The 19,944-nt window shown below is 41.5% G+C and overlaps 1 protein-coding gene across 1 annotated transcript in view; it reads left to right on the forward strand.

Moving 5' to 3' along the window:
* The window catches only part of IQCA1 (IQ motif containing with AAA domain 1), a 184,963-nt gene that overhangs the window by 111,632 nt on the left and 53,387 nt on the right, over positions 1-19,944 (forward strand). Inside the window, exons 12-13 of the mRNA XM_013963032.2 lie at positions 16,252-16,307; positions 19,718-19,800. Of these exons, the coding sequence (XP_013818486.2) occupies positions 16,252-16,307; positions 19,718-19,800 (139 nt within the window). The remainder of the gene's footprint in view (positions 1-16,251; positions 16,308-19,717; positions 19,801-19,944) is intronic.

The following is a 19,944-nucleotide window of genomic DNA, read 5'->3' on the forward strand; positions in this document are numbered from 1 at the left end:
AAATCTAGATCCTATGCAGATTGACCCCTCTCTCAGTGCCTTTAGATGCCACAGTCATGGCACCGGTGAAAATTCAGAGATTCCAGACACCTTCTTTGCTATTCCATACTCAACAAGCAACCACCCTGTGAGTTACTGTGGTTTTGTGTTTATTTTGTAACAAGAGAGAAAGCTATAGCCAATTTCTCTCAGCAATTATACTTCACTGTACAGTTTAATCTACTTAGCTTACAGTTTCGTCCACCGTCTCTTGTGATTTGAGATCCAAAAGCTGATACTGAGAGACAGATCATCTTTACTAATTATTTCTTTCAGCAGTATTTATTGAGCACTGTATGCCAAGTGCAGTTCAAGGCATTTGAGGTACACAAGGTAATGAGACAGACAAAGAGTCTGTACTGGCAGAAACAAGTTTACAGATACACAGGACTGTCAGTCAACCCTGGAAGGGTGGTGCCCCCATTATGACATCACTGCCATAGCAAGAGCATCCGTGGCAGGTGCTCTCTGGGGAGATGGCCCGCTGTGGTCTTGCCGTGGTTTCCGCATCCTGTCCTGGAGTAACCTGGAGCACGTGTGGCCCCCAGCTTTGACCATGGCCAGTGTGGGCAGATAGAAATTTAGAATCGTCTTTTTAAAGAAACAAATGAACGTTCTACAACTGAAAAATATGGTATCCAAAAGCAAGGAGTCTTCTACCTGGCTTAACAACAGTATGGACATAGTAAATGCAGGTTGACCTCAAAGACAAATCAGTAGGAAATACAAACGGAAGTACAGAAAAAATATATAAAGAACAGAGAAGAAGGGAGATTTGAGGCACAGTCAAATGTTGTAACATATGTGCAATTAGAATTTGCCTAAAAAAAGAAGGATGGAACAGAAGCAATAAATGAAAAAGTACTGTTTGTTAAATTTTCAAGTTCAGACGAAATACACAAAGCCACGAATTCAAGAGCTTCACTGAGGTTCAAGAAGAATGAGGTCCAGACACATCAGTCAAAATGCTGAAAGTCAAAAGGAAAGTCTTACTAGATTTTTTTTTTTTTAAGCACATTTCCTTCAGGGTCATGAAAAAAATAAGAAAGACTACTAAGTCTATCAGCGGAAACTATGAAAGCCAGAAGGGATGGAATGGCATCCTGAAGGACTGGGAAAAAAATAACTAACAATCTAGAATTCATACCCAATGAAAATATCCTTCAAAACTGAAAATAGAGATCTGAGAGGACTTATCAGCCACAGACCCACAATATGAAAACAGTAAAGGGATGTTATTCTTCAGGCTGAAGGAGAGTTAGTTCAGGTGGGAGAACAGATTGCAGAGAGATAAAGGGAATTCTCAGCTCTGAGAAACGGGAACATGGGGTAAATGTAAAAGGCTGAGGACTCCTGGAGTAACCTGGCTTTTTTTTTTTTTTAATTTTTTAATTTTTTATTTTTTTTAAATTTTAAAATCTTTAATTCTTACATGCGTTCCCAAACATGAACCCCCCTCCCACCTCCCTCCCCACAACATCTCTCTGGGTCATCCCCATGCACCAGCCCCAAGCAAGCTGCACCCTACGTCAGACATGGACTGGCGATTCAATTCTTACATGACAGTATACATGTTAGAATTCCCATTCTCCCAAATCATCCCACCCTCTCCCTCTCCCTCTGAGTCCAAAAGTCTGGTATACACATCTGTGTCTTTTTTCCTGTCTTGCATACAGGGTCGTCATTGCCATCTTCCTAAATTCCATATATATGTGTTAGTATACTGTATTGGTGTTTTTCTTTCTGGCTTACTTCACTCTGTATAATTGGCTCCAGTTTCACCCATCTCATCAGAACTGATTCAAATGAATTCTTTTTTATGGCTGAGTAATACTCCATTGTGTATATGTACCACAGCTTTCTTATCCATTCATCTGCTGATGGACATCTAGGTTGTTTCCATGTCCTGGCTATTATAAACAGTGCTGCGATGAACATTGGGGAACTAGTACAGCCACTATGGAGAACAGTGTGGAGATTCCTTAAAAAATTGCAAATAGAACTACCTTATGACCCAGCAATCCCACTTCTGGGCATACACACCGAGGAAACCAGAATTGAAAGAGACACATGTAACCTGGCTTTTAAAGCAAGCGGGAGTAAGAGCCATGTGTGTCTGTACCATATATACAAACAACATGCAGAACAGCAGCAGAAGAAAGGGCAGATAGCAGTAAAAGGGCGTGTGGCATGATTGCACTTCTCAGGAAACCATGAAGGGCTAATTTAAGGTAAATTGTAATAAGCTAATGATGTGTTTTGTAATTTTTTAAAAATTATTCTAAAATATATAGCAAAAGAGGAATAGCAAAGATAAGTAGAGAAATTAATTGAAAAGGATACAGGAAGGAAAAATAGGAATAAAAAGAAAAGTACATTAATAAATAATAAAAGAAAGGAAATACAAATATGATAGAATTGAACTCAACCAAATCCATAATTATGTGAAATGGAAACAGACTGAATGTTCTAATTAAAAGACAATTATTTCCGTACTTGAAAAAACCAAACTCTGTGCTGTTTATAAGAAGCACAGCTCAGTTCAGTTTAGTTCAGTTGCTTAGTCATGTCCGACTCTTCATGACCCCATGGACTGCAGCACACCTGGCTTCCCTGTCCATCACCAACTCCTGGAGGTTGCTCAAACTCAGGTCCATCAATTCGGTGATGTCATCCAACCATCTCATCCTCTGTCATCCCCTTCTCTTCCTGCCTTCAATCATTCCCAGCACCAGGGACTTTTATAATGAGTTGGCTCTTCGAGTTAAAAGACTAAAGTATTGGAGTTTCAGCTGCAGCATCAGTCCTTCCAATGAATATTCAGGATTGATTTCCTTCAGGATTGACTGGTTTGATCTCCTTGCAGTCCAAGGGACTCTCAAGAGTCTTCTCCAACACCACAGTTCAGAAGCATTTTGCCTTTTCATATTGTTCATGGGGTTTGAAAAAAGATATAAATAAACAAAGTTTACTCACACTTTAAACATTTAATTTTGATTGGGGTATAACCGCTTAACAATGTTAGGGTAGTTTCAGGTGAACAGCAAAGGGACTCAGTCATACATATACATGTAACCATTCTCCCCCCAAACCCCCTTCCCATCCAGACTGACACATAAGTAGAGTTCCATGAAGAAGCATACTTTAAACATAAAGAATAGATATGTTGAAAATAAAAGAACAGTCAACTATAAACCATCAAAGTACTAACCTAAAGGTAGCTAGTGTAACTCAATATCAGACAAAGCAGACTTTAGGTAATAACCACCCTACACCATTCAAACAGTGGAAACCGTGAGAGACTTTATTTTCTTGGGCTCTAAAATCACTGCAGATGGTGACTGCAGTCATGAAATTAAAAGACACTTGCTCCTTGGAAGAAAAGTTATGACAAACCTAGGCAGCATATTAAAAAGCAGAGACATTACTTTACCAACAAAGGTCCATCTAGTCAAGGCTATGGTTTTTCCAGTAATCACATATGGATGTGAGAATTAGACCATGAAGAAGGCTGAGCACCAAAGAATCGATGGTTTTGAATTGCGGTGTCAGAGAACACACTTGAGAGTCCCTTGGACCGCAAGGAGATCAAACCAGTCAATCCCAAAGGAAATCAATCCTGAATATTCACTGGAAGGACTGATGCTGAAGATGAAACTCCAATACTTTGGCCACCTGATTCGAAGAACTGACTCCTTGGAAAAGACCCTGATGCTGGGAAAGATTGAAGGTGGAAGGAGAAGGGGGTGGCTGAGGATGAAATGCTTGGATGGCATCACCAACTCAATGGACATGAGTTTGAGCAAGCTGTGGGAGATGGTGAAGGACAGGGAAGCCAGGCATGCTGCAGTCGATGGGGTCACAAAGAGTTGGACCCAACTAAGCAACTGAACGACAACAACACGCTATTCAAACACCTCAAAAAAAAAGCCAGGATCCCTGCTCCAGTACACAGCAGCAAAGCTGCATGAGGAGCCTACCCCGTGAAGACATGGGAGGCAACCCAACATCCTTTCTTGAGTGGTGTGAGAGAAGACCAAAAAGTCACCACCCCTCCCTCCCTGCTGGGATGGATCAGAGGAAGCTAAGTGGACAGTCAGGACTTTCACCAGTTCCCAGTGGTAACAAGGCTACCTTTACCTCAGTGTCATTGGAAGACCGCACAGGGGGAGCCAGAGGTCTCGCTCCCCCACCCAGAAATAGAAGGAACTTGTCCCCACAGCGGAGTGAGGAATCTATCCTTCTACCTTCCTGACAGTAACCATACAACACATACACACAGTTACCCTGACAGAGTGATGTCAGAGTTTAAACAGATTTAAATTCAGAGTCTCGTAGCATAATGGGCTTCCCTGGTAGCTCAGTTGAAAAGGATCCGCCTGCAATGTGGGAGACCTGGGTTCAGTCCCTGGGTTGGGAAGATCCCCTGGAGAAGGGAAAGGCTACCCACTCCAGTATTCTGGCCTGGAGAATTCCATGGATGGACTAAGTCCATGGGGTCGCAGAGAGTTGGACACAACTGAGTGACTTTCACTTCACTTCACAGCATAATACAAAAAAGTTTAGGTTTCATTGAAAGTCACTCATTATACAAGAACCTGGAAGATCTCAAACTGAAGGAAAATAGATAGTAGATCCCAAGTCTGAAATGTCAGAGATGTCAGAATTATCTGACAAATATTTTAAGGTTGTCATGATTAAAATGTCTCAATGAGTAATTATGAAGCTACTATACACAGATTAAAAAAAAATATAAAGCCTCAACAAAATAGTACATGATACAAAGAAGAAGCGAATAGATATTTTAGAACTGAAAAGTACAGTATCCAAATTACTGGTTGAGCTCAGCAGCAGAATAGAGGTGACAGTGGAAATAACCACTGAATTGGAAGATAGGACAATGGAAATTATCCAGTAAGAACAACAGAGAAAATCAACTGGAAAAAAGAAAAAAGCTAAACAGGGAATCAGGGACTGTGGGACTGGTAAAAAAAAAAAACATTTATGTCATCAGAATCTCAGGAGAGAAGGAGGATGAAACTGAAAAACCATTTTGAGAAGTAATGATTAAAATCTTCCCAAATTTGATAAAGAGATATAAACCTGCAGATTTAAGAAGCTGAGTGAACCCAAGACAAAATAAATCCAAAGAAATCTGATCTGAGATATGTCATAATTAATCTTTTGAATACTGAAGACAAAGAAGAAGTCTGGAAAGCATCCAGGGAGGAAAAAAAAAAAATGACCCTTTACCTATCGGGGAAAAAAACACCTTTAATGACTGTGGATTGCTCACAAGAAATTGAGAGCAGAAGAAAGGACACAATACTTTTTCAAGCACTGAAAGAATTTATATGCCACCGGAATTTATACCCAGCAAAAATATCCTTCAACAGTGAAGAGGAGGAAATCAAGATGAAGGAAAACTAAGATTTTTTCACCAGTAGAATCACCTTCAGAGAATCTCTAAAGGAACTTCTTCAAATGGAAAGGAAAACCTGGAGTACCAGAAGGCAAGAAAGAACTTGTAAGCAAAACCATAGGTAAAAAGAACAGACTTTTCTATCCTTTCTAAATTATGTTATTTGATTGAAGTAAAAATTATAACACTGTTTGCCATGGTTCTCAACGTATGCAGAGGAAATATTTTAAAATGTTGGGAAATGATGGGGGTATGAGCTAAAGGATATAAAGGGAATTACAGGTTTTCTACTTCACTCAGAATATGACATGGAGAGAGTGGGATAGCTATACATATATAATGTGACACCCAGAGCAACTGCCAGAAACCTATCCGAAGAGATACACTTAAAGAACACCATCAAAGTGAAATTCTAAAAAAAAATAAATAAATGAAGTCACTCACAGGATGACAGGAAAAACCAAATAAAGAAACAAAAAATATAACAGAAAAAATAAAATGATAGACTGAAGTCCTAACATATCAATAATTACATTAAATGTAAATAATCTAAATACAATAATTAAAAGCCAGAGATTAGCAAAGTGTGTTTAAAAATATGACCCAACTATATCTTCAGGAACCTCATTTGATATATTATGATATAAGCAGGTATAAGTAAAAGGATGGGAAAAATATACCATGCAAACAATCAAAAGAAAACTATTATAATATCACATAAAGGAGATTTCAGAGCTGAGAAAATTGTCAAAGACCGGGAAGAACATTATTTGTGGTAAAAGAGCCAATCCACAAAATACATAGTAATCCTAAATGTTCATACACCAGACAGCAGAACTACAAAACATAGGAAGCAAAATCCAATAGAACGAAAGGAAAAACAGAAAAATCTACAGTTACAACTGGAGACTCAACACATCATTCTCAAGAGCTGATAAAATACTAGGCAGAAAATCATTAGCAAGGATATTGAAGAACTCAACAACACCAGCCACAAACAGAATCTAGTTGACATTTATAGAGCACTCTGCTCAACTTCCCTCGTGGCTCAGATAGTAAAGAATCTGCCTGGAGTATAGAAGGCCTGAGTTTGGTCCCTGGGTTGGGAAGATCTCCTGCAGAAGGAAATGGCAACCCACTCCAGTATTCTTGCCTGGAGAATTCTGTGGACAGAGGAGCCTGGCAGGCTACACTAAGAGTCGGACACTATTGAGTGACTAACACCACCCAACAAAGAGAAGGCATATTCTTTTCAAGTGGCCACAGAGCATATTCCAAGGTGGACCATATTTTGTGCCATGGAACATATCTCAATAGATTGAAAAGAGTTGAAATTATGAAGAGTGTCTTCGCCTACCACAGTGGACTCAAAACTAGAAACCAGGAAGAGGACAGTAACAAGAAAATGTCCAGGCACGGGGAAACTAAACAGCACACTTCTAATTCATAGGACAAAGAAAAACAATAGAAGTAAAAACATGTAACAAAAATGTGAGATATAAAAATACCTGGGATGCAAGCAAAGCAGCCCTGAGAGGGAAGTTTATAGCCTTAAATACATACACAGGGGCTTCCCTGATGGTTCAGTAGATAAAGAATCCCTGGCAACTGAGCAAGTCGGTCACCCTAGGCCCTCAGCACCTTTGCCATTGTGGGCCCCTTCCTGGCTGAAAAAAATACCAAAAAGATTACATGACTGGATTGCTATAAAGACAAGTATATACCAATAGGGGCTTTGCAGTGGCAAAGAATCCACCTTCCAGTGCCAGAGACACAGGGACATGCGTTTGATCCCTGTGTCAGGAAGATCTCCTGGAGAAGGAAATGGCAACCCACGCCAGTATTCTTGCCTGGAGAATCCCATGGATAGAGGAGCCTGGCAGGTTACAGTCCATGGGGTCACAAAGAGGCAAGCATGACTGAGCGACTAAGTACAAACAGATACACTAGAGAAAAAGAGGAAAAAGCTCAAATTCATCAGCCAAGTTCCCACCTTCAGAACCTAGAAAAAGAGAAAAAAAAAGTGAGCAGAGAGAAGAAAATAAAGATCAGAAATCAGTGAAATTGAAAACAGAAAAACAGTATAGAAACTAAATAAAACAGAGCTGAGTTTTTGAAAATTATCAGTAATTGACAAACCTCTGGTAAGACTAACAGAGAAAAAACAAGTCACAGATTACCAACATCAGGAATGAAGCAGGGGTTGCCACCACTGACTGCAGACGTAAAAAGAATAATTTAATAAAGGATTCTGTAAACAACTCCACACACATAATTTGACAACTTAGCATAAGATGGACCCACTTTCCCTAAAAATACAAACTGCCACAACTCATTTGATAGGAAACAGATAAATTGACTAGCTCTACAACCATACAGAAGTTGAATTGTAATTAAAACAATTCCCCACGTAGAATCTCTGGGGCCAGATGATTTACTGGAGAATTCTACCAAATGTTCAAAGGTAGATTAACTCCAGTTCTACACAGTCATGTCCAGAAAACAGAGGAAGAAGGAACACTTCCCAACTCATTTCATAACAAGCTAGTATTCCCCTTAAATGAAAACCAGACTAAGACAGAACCAAAAAAAGAAAGCTGTAAGCCTGTATCCCTTGTGAATACAGATGCAAAATTCCTTAGCAAAATATTATGAAATAGAATGAAACAATAAAGAGAATTATAAACCATGACCAAATGGAGTTTATTCCAAGAATGCAAGCCTCGTTCAATATTTGAAAATCAGTAATGGAATGAACTATATTAATGGGCTAAAGAAGAAAAAAATCACGATCATATCAGTTGATACAGAAAAAGCATTTGACACAATTTAACACTCACTCATAATAAGTTCCTCAGAGAAACTGAGATAGAGAACTTCCATAAGGTGATAAATTAACAAAAACACCCACAGCTAACTTTTTACTTAACAGTGAAAGACTAAATGTCTTTTTCCTAAGACTGGGAGCAAGGCCAGTGTGTCCACTCAGTACACTTTAATGAACATAGTGCGAGACATTTTAGCCAGTGCAGTAGGACAAGAGAAGGAAATCAAAGAAACAGTCCTTATTTGTAGATGACATGAATGGCTATTTAGAAAACCCCAGGGACTCTCAAAAGTCCTAGAAATAAAAAAGTGCATTCAGCAAGGTCTTAGGATACAAGGGGAACATATAAAAATCAGTCATATTTCTGTCTACTAACACTGAACAGGTAGACACCAGGATTAAAAATATATCACTTAAAATCACTCAGAAATGAAATACCTAGGTGTAAAGCTAACAAAACATGTCTAGGACTTGAATGCTAAAAGAACACCATGCTGACGAAAGAAATCAAAGACCCAAATAGACAGACATACTATGCACATGGATTGGAAGACCAATGTTGTAAAGATGTCAGTTCTTTACACATCAGTATACTAGATTAATCCAATTCTTATCGAAATCCCAGAAAGATAGTTATAAACATAGATTATCTTAAAATATATATGGAAAGACAGTGAATCTAGAATAGCTAAGATGATTTCGAAAAAAGAGCAATAAAAAGAATCCATGCATGTGATTTCAAGGCTTATTATACAGCCATGATAATCAAGACTGTTTGCTGTTGGTAGAGGGTTAAACCACAAAGCAGTGAAACAGGACGGTTGAGGTATCAGTCAGTCAGTCAGTTCAGTTGCTCAGTCGTGTCCGACTCTTTGCAACCCCATGAATCGCAGCACGCCAGGCCTCCCTGTCCATCACCAACTCCAGAAGTTCACTCAAACTCACGTCCATCGAGTCGGTGATGCCATCCAGCCATCTCATCCTCTGTCGTCCCCTTCTCCTCCTGCCCCCAATCCCTCCCAGCATCAGAGTCTTTTCCAATGAGTCAACTCTTCACATGAGGTGGCCAAAGTACTGGAGTTTCAGCTTCAGCATCATTCCCTCCAAAGAAATCCCAGGGCTGATCTCCTTCAGAATGGACTGGTTGGATCTCCTTGCAGTCCAAGGGATTCTCAAGAGTCTTCTCCAACACCACAGTTCAAAAGCATCAACTCTTCGGCGCTCAGCCTTCAACAGTCCAACTCCCACATCCATACATGACCACAGGAAAAACCATACCCTTGACTAGATGGACCTTAGTGGGCAAAATAATGTCTCTGCTTTTGAATATGCTGTCTAGGTTGGTCATAACTTTTCTTCCAAGGACTAAGCGTCTTTTAATTTCATGGCTGCAATCACCATCTGCAGTGATTTTGGAGCCCAAAAAAATAAAGTCTGACACTGTTTCCACTGTTTCTCCATCTATTTGCCATGAAGTGATGGGAGCGGACGCCATGATCTTCATTTTGAGGTATAGACTTGCACAAATAAACCTGACTGATTTTTGACAAAGATGCAAATGTAATTCAAGCAGAAAGGATAACCTTTTCAATAAATGGTGCCAGAGCAGGTGAACACCCACAAATTTAAAAAAGAAAAAAAAAAAACCTTAAGTCCTACATATTGTACAAAAATTAACTCAAAATGGATCATGGACTTAGATGTAAAATGTAAAACTATAACTTTTAAAAATATATAGGGGAACATACACAATGGGATATTACTCAGCCATAAAAAGGAACACATTTGAGTCTGTTCTAATGAAGTGGGTGAACCTAGAACCTATTATACAGAGTGAAGTAAGTCAGAAAGAGAAAGATAAATGTTGTATTCTAACACATATATACGCAATCTAGAAAAATGGTACCAAAGAATTTATTTGCAGGGCAGCAATGAAGAAACAGACATAGAGAATAGACTTTGGACATGGGGAGACAGGAGGAGAGGGTGAGATGTATGGAGAGAGTAACATGGAAACGTACATTACCATATGTAAAATAGATAGCCAAGGGGAATTTGCTGTATGGCTCAGGAAACTCAAACAGGGGCCCTGTATCAACCTAGAGGGGTGGGATGGGGAGGGAGATGGGAGGGAGTTTCTAAAGAGAGGGGATGTATGTATACCTATGGCTGATTCATGTTGAAGTTTGACAGAAAACAACAAAATTCTGTAAAGCATTTATCCTTCATTAATAAATAAATAAAATTTTTAAAAATTGATGGGAAAAAAATACATAGGGGAAAATCTTTTGGATCTAAGGTTAGCAAAGCCTTTTTAGAATTAGCACTGAAAGCACAAATCCATTAAAAGGAAATTAGGATTTCATCAAAATTAAGCATATTTGTGAAAGAGCCTGTTAGGGGGGTAAAAAGACAAGCCACAGATTGGGAGAAAGTATTCACAAACCATGTATCTAATGAAGATCTAATATGTAGAACATAAAAAGAACACTCAAAACTCAACACTTAAAAAAGAAAAAAAAAAACAATCAGATTATGATATGGACAGAGGGCATGAACTGATGTTTCACCAAAGTGGACATACAGAGGGGAAATGGGCACAGAAAGGATGCCTGTCATGAGCCATTAGAAAAAAGCAAATGAAAACCACAAAGAAAGCACCCCATACCCATGAGGATAAAATACCCATAAAATACCCATACCCTTGAGGCTGAAATAAAAGCATTGGCAACATCAGCTGCTTAAAAGGACGAGGACAAACCATTGTCACTTTTCTATGATTGGTGGAAATGTAAAATGGTATGATCAGCACATGAAATTTGGCATTGCTTAAAACACCAAACATGTCACCACGTGTATGTATGTTCAGTAGGCAAGTTGTGTCCGACTCTTTGCAACCCCATGGACTGTAGCCCGCCTCTGCCCATGGAATTTTCCAGGCAAGAATGGCAAGAAGCCATTTCCTTCTCCAGGGATATTCCGGACCCAGGGATCAAACCTGCACAGGAGAATTCCTGTGTCTCCTGTGTTGGCTGGTGGATTCTTTATCACCTGGGAAGCCCATAGCAACTGCCATACAACCCAGCAATTGCACTCATTAGCATTTATCCCAAATAAATGAAGGGTTACACACACACACACACACACACACACACACACACACACACACACACACACACACACACACACACGGTGTACCAGAATCAGTTCATAATAGCCCCAAACTAGAAACAACAATTGAAAGAAGAGTGAACTATTCATGCATACAATAACCTGGGAACATTTCCTGAGAATTTTGATGAGGAACCTGGAATGTTAAGTCCATGAATCAAGGCAAATCAAGGCGATGGCAAGAGTGAATGTTGACATTCTAGGAATCAGCAAACTAAAATGGACTGGAATGGTGAATTTAACTCAGATGACCATTATATCTACTACTGCGGGCAGGAATCCCTCAGAAAAAATGGAGTAGCCATCATGGTCAACAAAAGAGTCCAAAATGCAGTACTTGGATGCAATCTCAAAAACAGCAAAATGATCTCTGTTCGTTTCCAAGGCAAACCATTCAGTATCACAGTAATCCAAGTCTATGCCCCAACCAGTAACACTGAAGAAGCTGAAGTTGAACAGTTCTATGAAGACCTACAAGACCTCTTAGAACTAACACCCAAGAAAGATGTCCTTTTCATTATAGGGGACTGGAATGCAAAAGTAAGAACTCAAGAAACACCTGGAGTAACAGGCAAATTTGGCCTTGGAATACGGAATAAGCAGGGCAAAGGTTAATAAGAGTTTTGCCAAGAGAACGCACTGGTCATAGCAAACACCCTCTTCCAACAACACAGGAGAAGACTCTACACATGGACATCACCAGATGGTCAACACCAAAATCAGATTGATTATGTTCTTTGCAGCCAAAGATGGAGAAGCTCTATACAGTCAACAAAAAGAAGACCAGGAGCTGACTGTGGCTCAGATCATGAGCTCCTTATTGCCAAATTCAGTCTTAAATTGAAGAAAGTAGGGAAAACCACTAGACCATTCAGGTATGACCTAAATCAATGATTATACAATGGAAGTGAGAAATAGATTTAAGAGACTAGATCTGATAGATACGAGTACCTGATGAACTATGGATGGAGGTTTCTGACATTGTACAGGAAACAGGGATCAAGACCATCCCCATGGAAAAGAAATGCAAAAAAGCAAAATGCCTGTCTGGGGAAGCCTTACAAATAGCTGTGAAAAGAAGAGAGGCTAAAAGCAAAGGGGAAAAGGAAAGATATAAGCATCTGAATGTAGAGTTCCAAAGAAGAGCAAGAAGAAATAAGAAAACCTTCCTCAGCGATCAATGCAAAGAAATAGAGGAAAACAACAGAATGGGAAAGACTAGAGATCTCTTCAAGAAAATTAGAGATATCAAGGGAACATTTCATGCAAAGATGGGCTCAATAAAGGACAGAAATGGTATGGACCTAACAGAAGTAGAAGATATTAAGAAGAGGTGGCAAGAATACACACAAGAACTGTACAGAAAAGATCTTCACATCCAAGATAATCATAATGGTGTGATCACTCACCTAGAGCCAGACATCCTAGAATGTGAAGTCAAGTGGGGCTTGGGAGGCATCACTATGAACAAAGCTTGTGGAGGTTATGGAATTCCAGTTGACCTATTTCAAATCCTGAAAGATGATGCTGTGAAAGTGCTGCACTCAATATGCCAGCAAATTTGGAAATCTCAGCAGTGGCCACAGGACTGAAAAAGGTCACTTTTCATTCCAATTCCAAAGAAAGGCAATGCCAAAGAATGCTCAAACTACCACACAATTGCACTCATCTCACATGCTAGTAAAGTAATGCTCAAAATTCTCCACGCCAGGCTTCAGCAATACGTGAACCATGAACTTCCAGATGTTCAAGCTGGTTTTAGAAAAGGCAGAGGAACCAGAGATCAAACTGCCAACATCCACTGGATCATGGAAAAAGCAAGAGTTCCAGAAAAACATCTATTTCTGCTTTATTGACTATGCCAAAGCCTTTGACTGTGTGGATCACAATAAACTGTGGAAAATTCTGAAAGAGATGGGAATACCAGACCACCTGACCTGCCTCTTAAGAAATCTGTATGCAGGTCAGGAAGCAACAGTTAGAACTGGACTTGGAACAACAGACTGGTTCCAAATAGGAAAAGGAGTACATCAAGTCTGTATACTGTCACCCTGATTATTTAACTTATATGCAGAGTCCATCATGAGAAATGCTGGGCTGGAAGAAGCACAAGCTGGATCAAGATTGCCGGGAGAAATATCAATAACCTCAGATATGCAGATGACACCACCCTTATGGCAGAAAGTGAAGAGGAACTAAAAAACCTCTTGATGAAAGTGCAAGAGGAGAGTGAAAGAGTTGGCTTAAAGCTCAACATTCAGAAAACGAAGATCATGGCATCCAGTCCCATCAGTTCATGGGAAATAGATGGGGAGACAGTGGAAACAGTGTCAGACTTTATTTTGGGGGGCTGCAAAATCACTGCAGATGGTGATTGCAGCCATGAAATTAAAAGACGCTTACTCCTTGGAAGGAAAGTTATGACCAACGTAGATAGCATATTCAAAAGCAGAGACATTACTTTGCCAACAAAGGTCCATCTAGTCAAGGCTATGGTTTTTCCAGTGATCATGTATGGATGTGAAAGTTGAACTGTGAAGAAGGCTGAGCACCGAAGAATCGATGCTTTTGAACTGTGGTGTTGGAGAAGACTCTTGAGAGTCCCTTGGACTGCAAGGAGATCCAACCAGTCCATTCTGAAGGAGATCAGCCCTGGGATTTCTTTGGAAGGAATGATTCTAAAGCTGAAACTCCAGTACTCTGGCCACCTGATGCGAAGAGTTGACTCACTGGAAAAGACTCTGATGCTGGGAGGGATCGGGGGCAGGAGGAGAAGGGGATGACAGAGGATGAGATGGCTAGATGGCATCACCGACTCGATGGACGTGAGTCTGAATGAACTCTGGGAGTTGGTGATGGACAGGGAGGCCTGGCGTGCTGCGATTCATGGGGTTGCAAAGAGTCGGACACAACTGAGCGACTGAACTGAACTGAACTGAACTGATGATGAGTTGAAAGCAAGAAACATACTCTAGGATTCTGCGTTAGAACATTCCTGAAAGGACAAAAATTGTAGAAAGAGAGACGGAGTTAGAGGTTTCTAGTAAAGCTGGGGTGGCCGAGGGAGCAACTTGAAGGATCCTTATGGTGATAGGAAACATTCTTGACTGTATCCACATCAGTTCAATATCTTGGTTGTGACCTTGAGGGAAAGTGCTGCAAGTTGTTACCATTGGGAGAAACACTGAAGTTTACATCTCTCTGTATCAATTCTTGGAACTGCATGTGAATCTAACATCATCCCAAAATAAAAAATTTCAACTTTTAACATACTGAAAAACATAAGTATAGCTACCTGCAGCCACATACCTGAATGCTGTGATCGTAATACTGATTGGAGGAAGCCAGACACTAAAGAGTCTATATTGTAAGACTCCATGTCCAAAAACAGGTGATGTGAGTCCACAGAGAAGTCACAGGAATGGTTACCTAAAGGCTGGAAAACCACGTGAGAAGAAAGTTCAGGAGTGATGAAAATGTGTTCTGAATTTTAAACTAGGTAGTGGTGATGTGGGCCTGTGTAAAAATTCAATGTGAAAAGTTTATCAACCAGATGTGATTACATAAATTATGATGTGATAAAAATAGTAAAGCATGGATGAATGGGAAATGGACGTGGAAGAGTGGAAGAGGACAGAGTGCATATTGGGGCTTCTCTGAAGGTTCAGAGGTTAAAGCGTCTGCCTGCAATGCAGGAGACCTGGGTTCAATCCCTGGGTCGGGAAGATCCCCTGGAGAAGGAAATGGCAACCCACTCCAGTATTCTTGCCTGGAGAATCCCATGGACGGAGGAGTCTGGTGGGCTGCCGTCTATGGGGTTGCACAGTGTCGGACACGACTGAAGCAACTTAGCAGCAGCAGCAGCAGCAGCACAAAGAGAAAAAAGAAGGACCCGTGTGTGAAATAAATCACCAGTCCAAGTTCGATACATCAAACGGCGCTCGAAGCCCGTGCACTGGGACAATCCAGAGGGAGGGGATGGGGAGGGAGGTGGGAGGGGCTTCAGGATGGGGGCACATGGACACCCCTGGCTGATTCATGTCGGCCGGTCGGTTCAGTCGCTCAGTGGTGTCTGGCTCTTTGCAACCCTGTGGACCGCACATGCCATCTCGATGTATGGCAAAAACCACCACAACATTGTAAAGCAATTAGCCTCCAATTAAAATAAATAAATTAATTTTTAATAAAAAGAAGGACCCAAAGGGAATCCTGTGTAACAGGGAACACGAGTCACCCAAGGAGCGTGAGATGCGGCAAAGAAAGATAGGGGTCAGGCTGGGGAACTTGAACTTTATCCTGTGGGCAGTGGGGAGGTATTTGAGACAGAAGAGTTCAGCGATCAGCTCTGCTCCAAGGGACCACATCCCAGCACCGCCCGGCAGCCGTCACAAGGAGCTGAGTGCAGAGCCCTTGGGAAACCAGAGGCCGCCTGGCATTTCTGGCTCTAGGTTTGGGGCCGGATGCTAACTGAGAGGCGATCAGAACCAAGGACAAGCACAGCTGATGGTGCACAGGGCGCTCTCATCCTTCGTCGTCAGCATCCCAGGACCCAGAAGACGACCCAGGGCGCCCGGGGCCTGTTGGGAGCTCAGGGTCTGTGCGGGTGTCAGGGTGGCCGCCTCCCCTGCCGCTCCCTGTGGCGTGAAGTCTCGCTGCTCCAGACCCAGGTGGCACGATTGACTTTACCATTCCCCACCCCCCAAACCAGCCTCCTCAGCTCATTTCTAGAGCTCATTTTTTCTTTGTTTTTACTAAAGGGTCGGGGTTTTTTTCTTCTTCCATTTTCTTCCAGAAAAATAAGAAGAAAGGCAGAAAAGGGAAGAAGGATAAAGACCTGACTGTGGACAGGTGAGGGGTGCACCCTGGGGGCGGGCAACCCAGAGGAGAGCCCGGGACGTGGCTGGGTCCTCTTGGCCTGGCCTGGTAGAGGCACCGCCGCCCCCCGCCGGCTCTGTACCCACCACACCCTTCATCCTGGCAGAGCTGGTAGGCGAAGACCCGGGACCACCCTGCAGTCCTGCACCCAGGCCGGCATCCTCAACTAGGGACATGCAGACTCGGCCCCGTCGCTTCTGAGGCCGTGTGACGTTTTAAGCTCTTCTTCTTGGGGTTCCGAAGAAGTTTATTAAGAAATAGTATCCTGCTATAGCTTCTGAGGGAATTCTGAGACTTGAGGGCAGGCACAGTTCTTATTCCCTGCCTGTCCCTGGGTCTGGCCACTGGGGCCCTTTATAAATGCTCCTCGAAGCAAAGGATGAGGACTCGTCACAAAGGGATGGTTCCATCTCCTTCAGCTTCGTTGGCTAAACTTTGATATTAATGGATAATTGTAAAAGCTCACTTTAAGCTGAAATGGCCTTCAGTGCTTTAGCATTAGAAATAGTTAGGGCCCAGGTTTTCAAACATTTTCAAGGAGTTTAATTAAAATCCCCTCTAAGGAAATGGCAGGAATTATTTTGAATGCATACACCTTTCTTCCCCATGGGTTTATTAACAGGTGACAGGTGTTGCTCCCTGTTAGGTGTGTTCCCTAGTTCTTCTTTGGACTTCCCAGGTGGCGCTCATGGTAAAGAACCTGCCTGCCAATGCAGGAGACACAGGAGACGCAGGTTCGATCCCTAGGTTGGGAAGATTCCCTGGAGGAGGAAATGGCAACCCACTCCAGTATTCTTGCCTGGAGAACCCAGTGGACAGAGGAGCCTGGTAGGTTACAGTCCACTGGGTTGCAAAGAGTCTGATGCAACTGAAGCAACTTAGCATGCATGCATGCTTTCTCCTCTCTGGGTGCAGTGATACAGTCCCAAACTCTACTTGAGAGAGGACCCATGAGAGAGGAAGCCAGCCTGGGATCATCCACATGGAAAGTGGGAACCAGAGCACCCCAGAGCTCATGCACGCCCCGGGCCCCCAGCAGGAAGCCTCTGCAGTGTCACCCAGCCTGGGTGTGGCCTTGGCTCTGGGGAGAGACAGCTTCCTTAGGATATCCCTGGAAGGAGGAGCTGCTGAGTTTCCATTGTTTGGGGACAGGTTCAAGGTGAGGAGTGGTGGCTGACCGCTGCCCTGTCAGCATTCTGAGACACAGGCCCCCAGTTCCTGGGGAGGCACCGCCTACTGGTGACCGATACTGACGCCTCCTGAGGACACAGGGACATCATGGGCCCTGACCTGGAGGAGGGTCCAGCCCCTGCCTACACGCAGAGCCACCTCTGTCTTTAGTGACTCTCCCATGGCACTTCTGTCTCGTGTCCTTCCATCAGTCTTTCTGACAAGGTCCTGCTAAGTGTCTTATTGGATAACCACCCAGAGCTCACCTCGAATCTGCCAGTACGAGCTGACTACTAAGTTGACATTATCCACTCACGTTTAAAGAACTGCGCGACTGAGTGCGGCTCTGCCTTAAGCACACGGCGCACGCGTGAGCTCGTGGACCATGTCTGTTAGACGATGAATGCGCTCTTGGCATATGTTTCTTTACAGTTGAACTGTCATAAATGGGCCACAAGCAATTCTCTAGTGAAATGAAGACCATTTTATGGTCTCTAAAAGTATTTTGTTCACTTTTATGCCCAAAAGTACAGAAATACCTAGTCATCTCATTCCTGGAAGACTTTTTATTTTTGAAAGCTTAATGACTTTAAGACTTAATGACTGTTACTCATTAAGTAGAATTCAGTTAGTGGGCTAGTTCTTCACCAAGACTGTATAAGACAGCTTCTGTTTTTCTCACCCACTTAGCATAAACCTTAAATCAGCACTTTTTCCACAGTTGATAAGATATATAGTTTTAGACTTTTTTTTATTCCATAGCAAGTGTTGATTTCACTGGAAAGATCCAAATATAGGTTTGTGTTCCATGCTTCTTAAGATATTAGGTTTTAATTATTTTAGTGAATCTTCTTTAATTTTATGTTAATATTTTAGACATATGTTTGTATTAAATATTCAAGTTCAAACACTGCAACTTGTACTTCCTTGATATAGGTGAGATACATCATCCCAAATTCCATGTACAATGAAAACTTGCTTACTTCTCAGCTGAGACCACACTATTTTAAATATATTTGATAGAATAAAATTTCAGTCAACCAAAGGCTGGAGTCATTGAATTAACATCTATCCCAATAGTATTTGGCTTGAATCTCAGGGATGTACTTGAGTATTTTTTTTTATTTTAAACATTTTATTTTATATTGGAGTTCCAATGTTGTGGTAGTTTCGGGTGAGCAATGAAGGGCCTTAGCCATACATGTACAATATGTCTATTCTCCCCAGTCTGCTCTCCCAGCCAGGCTGGCACATAACACTGAGTTCCTTGTGCTCTACAGTAGGTCCTTGCTGGTTATCCATTTTGAATTGAGTCTTTTTTTAATCATACTAACTTGAATCATAGAACAAAGAACATTTTAGACATATCTACAGTTCTTCATTCTAATGAAAGACTAGGCTGAACCAAATCATAAGGCCCCTAGAAATGAAATGGGAAAAGACGAGACAACTCAGAGGACCACACTGGACAGTATTTGAATGTGATTTATCGGAATTCCAGCAACCCAAGCCCCACTTAATTTCATTGGGAGTTTCATTCATTAAGAGGAATACTATCTTCATTTTTTTTCCCAATTAGTATAAATTGCCAGTGTGCTGGCTACATGCCCACGCCACCCCCCCTCCACTTAGAGAAGTGATTTTGTCATCTGTAAACAGCAGAGAAGAGCTTAACATGCTCCTAAAGAATTACTACACTCACGGCTTTTGACATTTTGTCTTTCACATTAAAATGATTTCCCTTATAAGCCTTTGTTCCTTATAGATATTTCTTTTAAACTATTATGCTATGGAGTTAAAAGGGAACATCAGTTTCATGAGGATTAATGATCTGCTACAGCTTGCAGATGCTAACTGAATATATAATTATGGGCCCGTTACATTACTATTATTGGGTAATTTCTAACTCGTATTTGTACCATTATGAAGAAAGGGCAGACTTCAAGAGTTATAGCTGGTCTCAGATGCCCAAAGATATAATTCTTATTAATAGGAAATATCAGATATACCCATGGATGAGTGAAAGTATTGTTTTTAAAAAGCCTAATTCATCCCCAAATTGTAAAAACAGTTCAAACATCAATTTATTTGTGTACATATGAAAGTACTTTGAATTAGATCCGGTTAAAGTTTGCTGCATTTGTGAGGATTAGCATGAACACCGCAGATTTGATGTGCTGGCTCACAGAATCGATGGTCTTCTTTTTCCCCAGGACCATTGAGTCTCTGTATAAGGAACTCGTGGAAGAAGGCTTACTGATCGAGGCACTGAAAGTCAACCTCTCAGATTACATTGGTAAAGTACACCAACAGTGATGCATGCGTGTGTCACACACGTATGTCACCCCTTGGGGTTTAAGGACCCAACAGAGGGAGGTACGTTTCATCTGTGCTTTATTGCAACTCTGGCCCCTGGTGGCTTGTAGCAAATGTTTGTTGG

The sequence above is a fragment of the Capra hircus genome, chromosome 3 (genome assembly GCF_001704415.2).
Source record: "Capra hircus breed San Clemente chromosome 3, ASM170441v1, whole genome shotgun sequence".
Classification (NCBI taxonomy): domain Eukaryota; kingdom Metazoa; phylum Chordata; class Mammalia; order Artiodactyla; family Bovidae; genus Capra; species Capra hircus.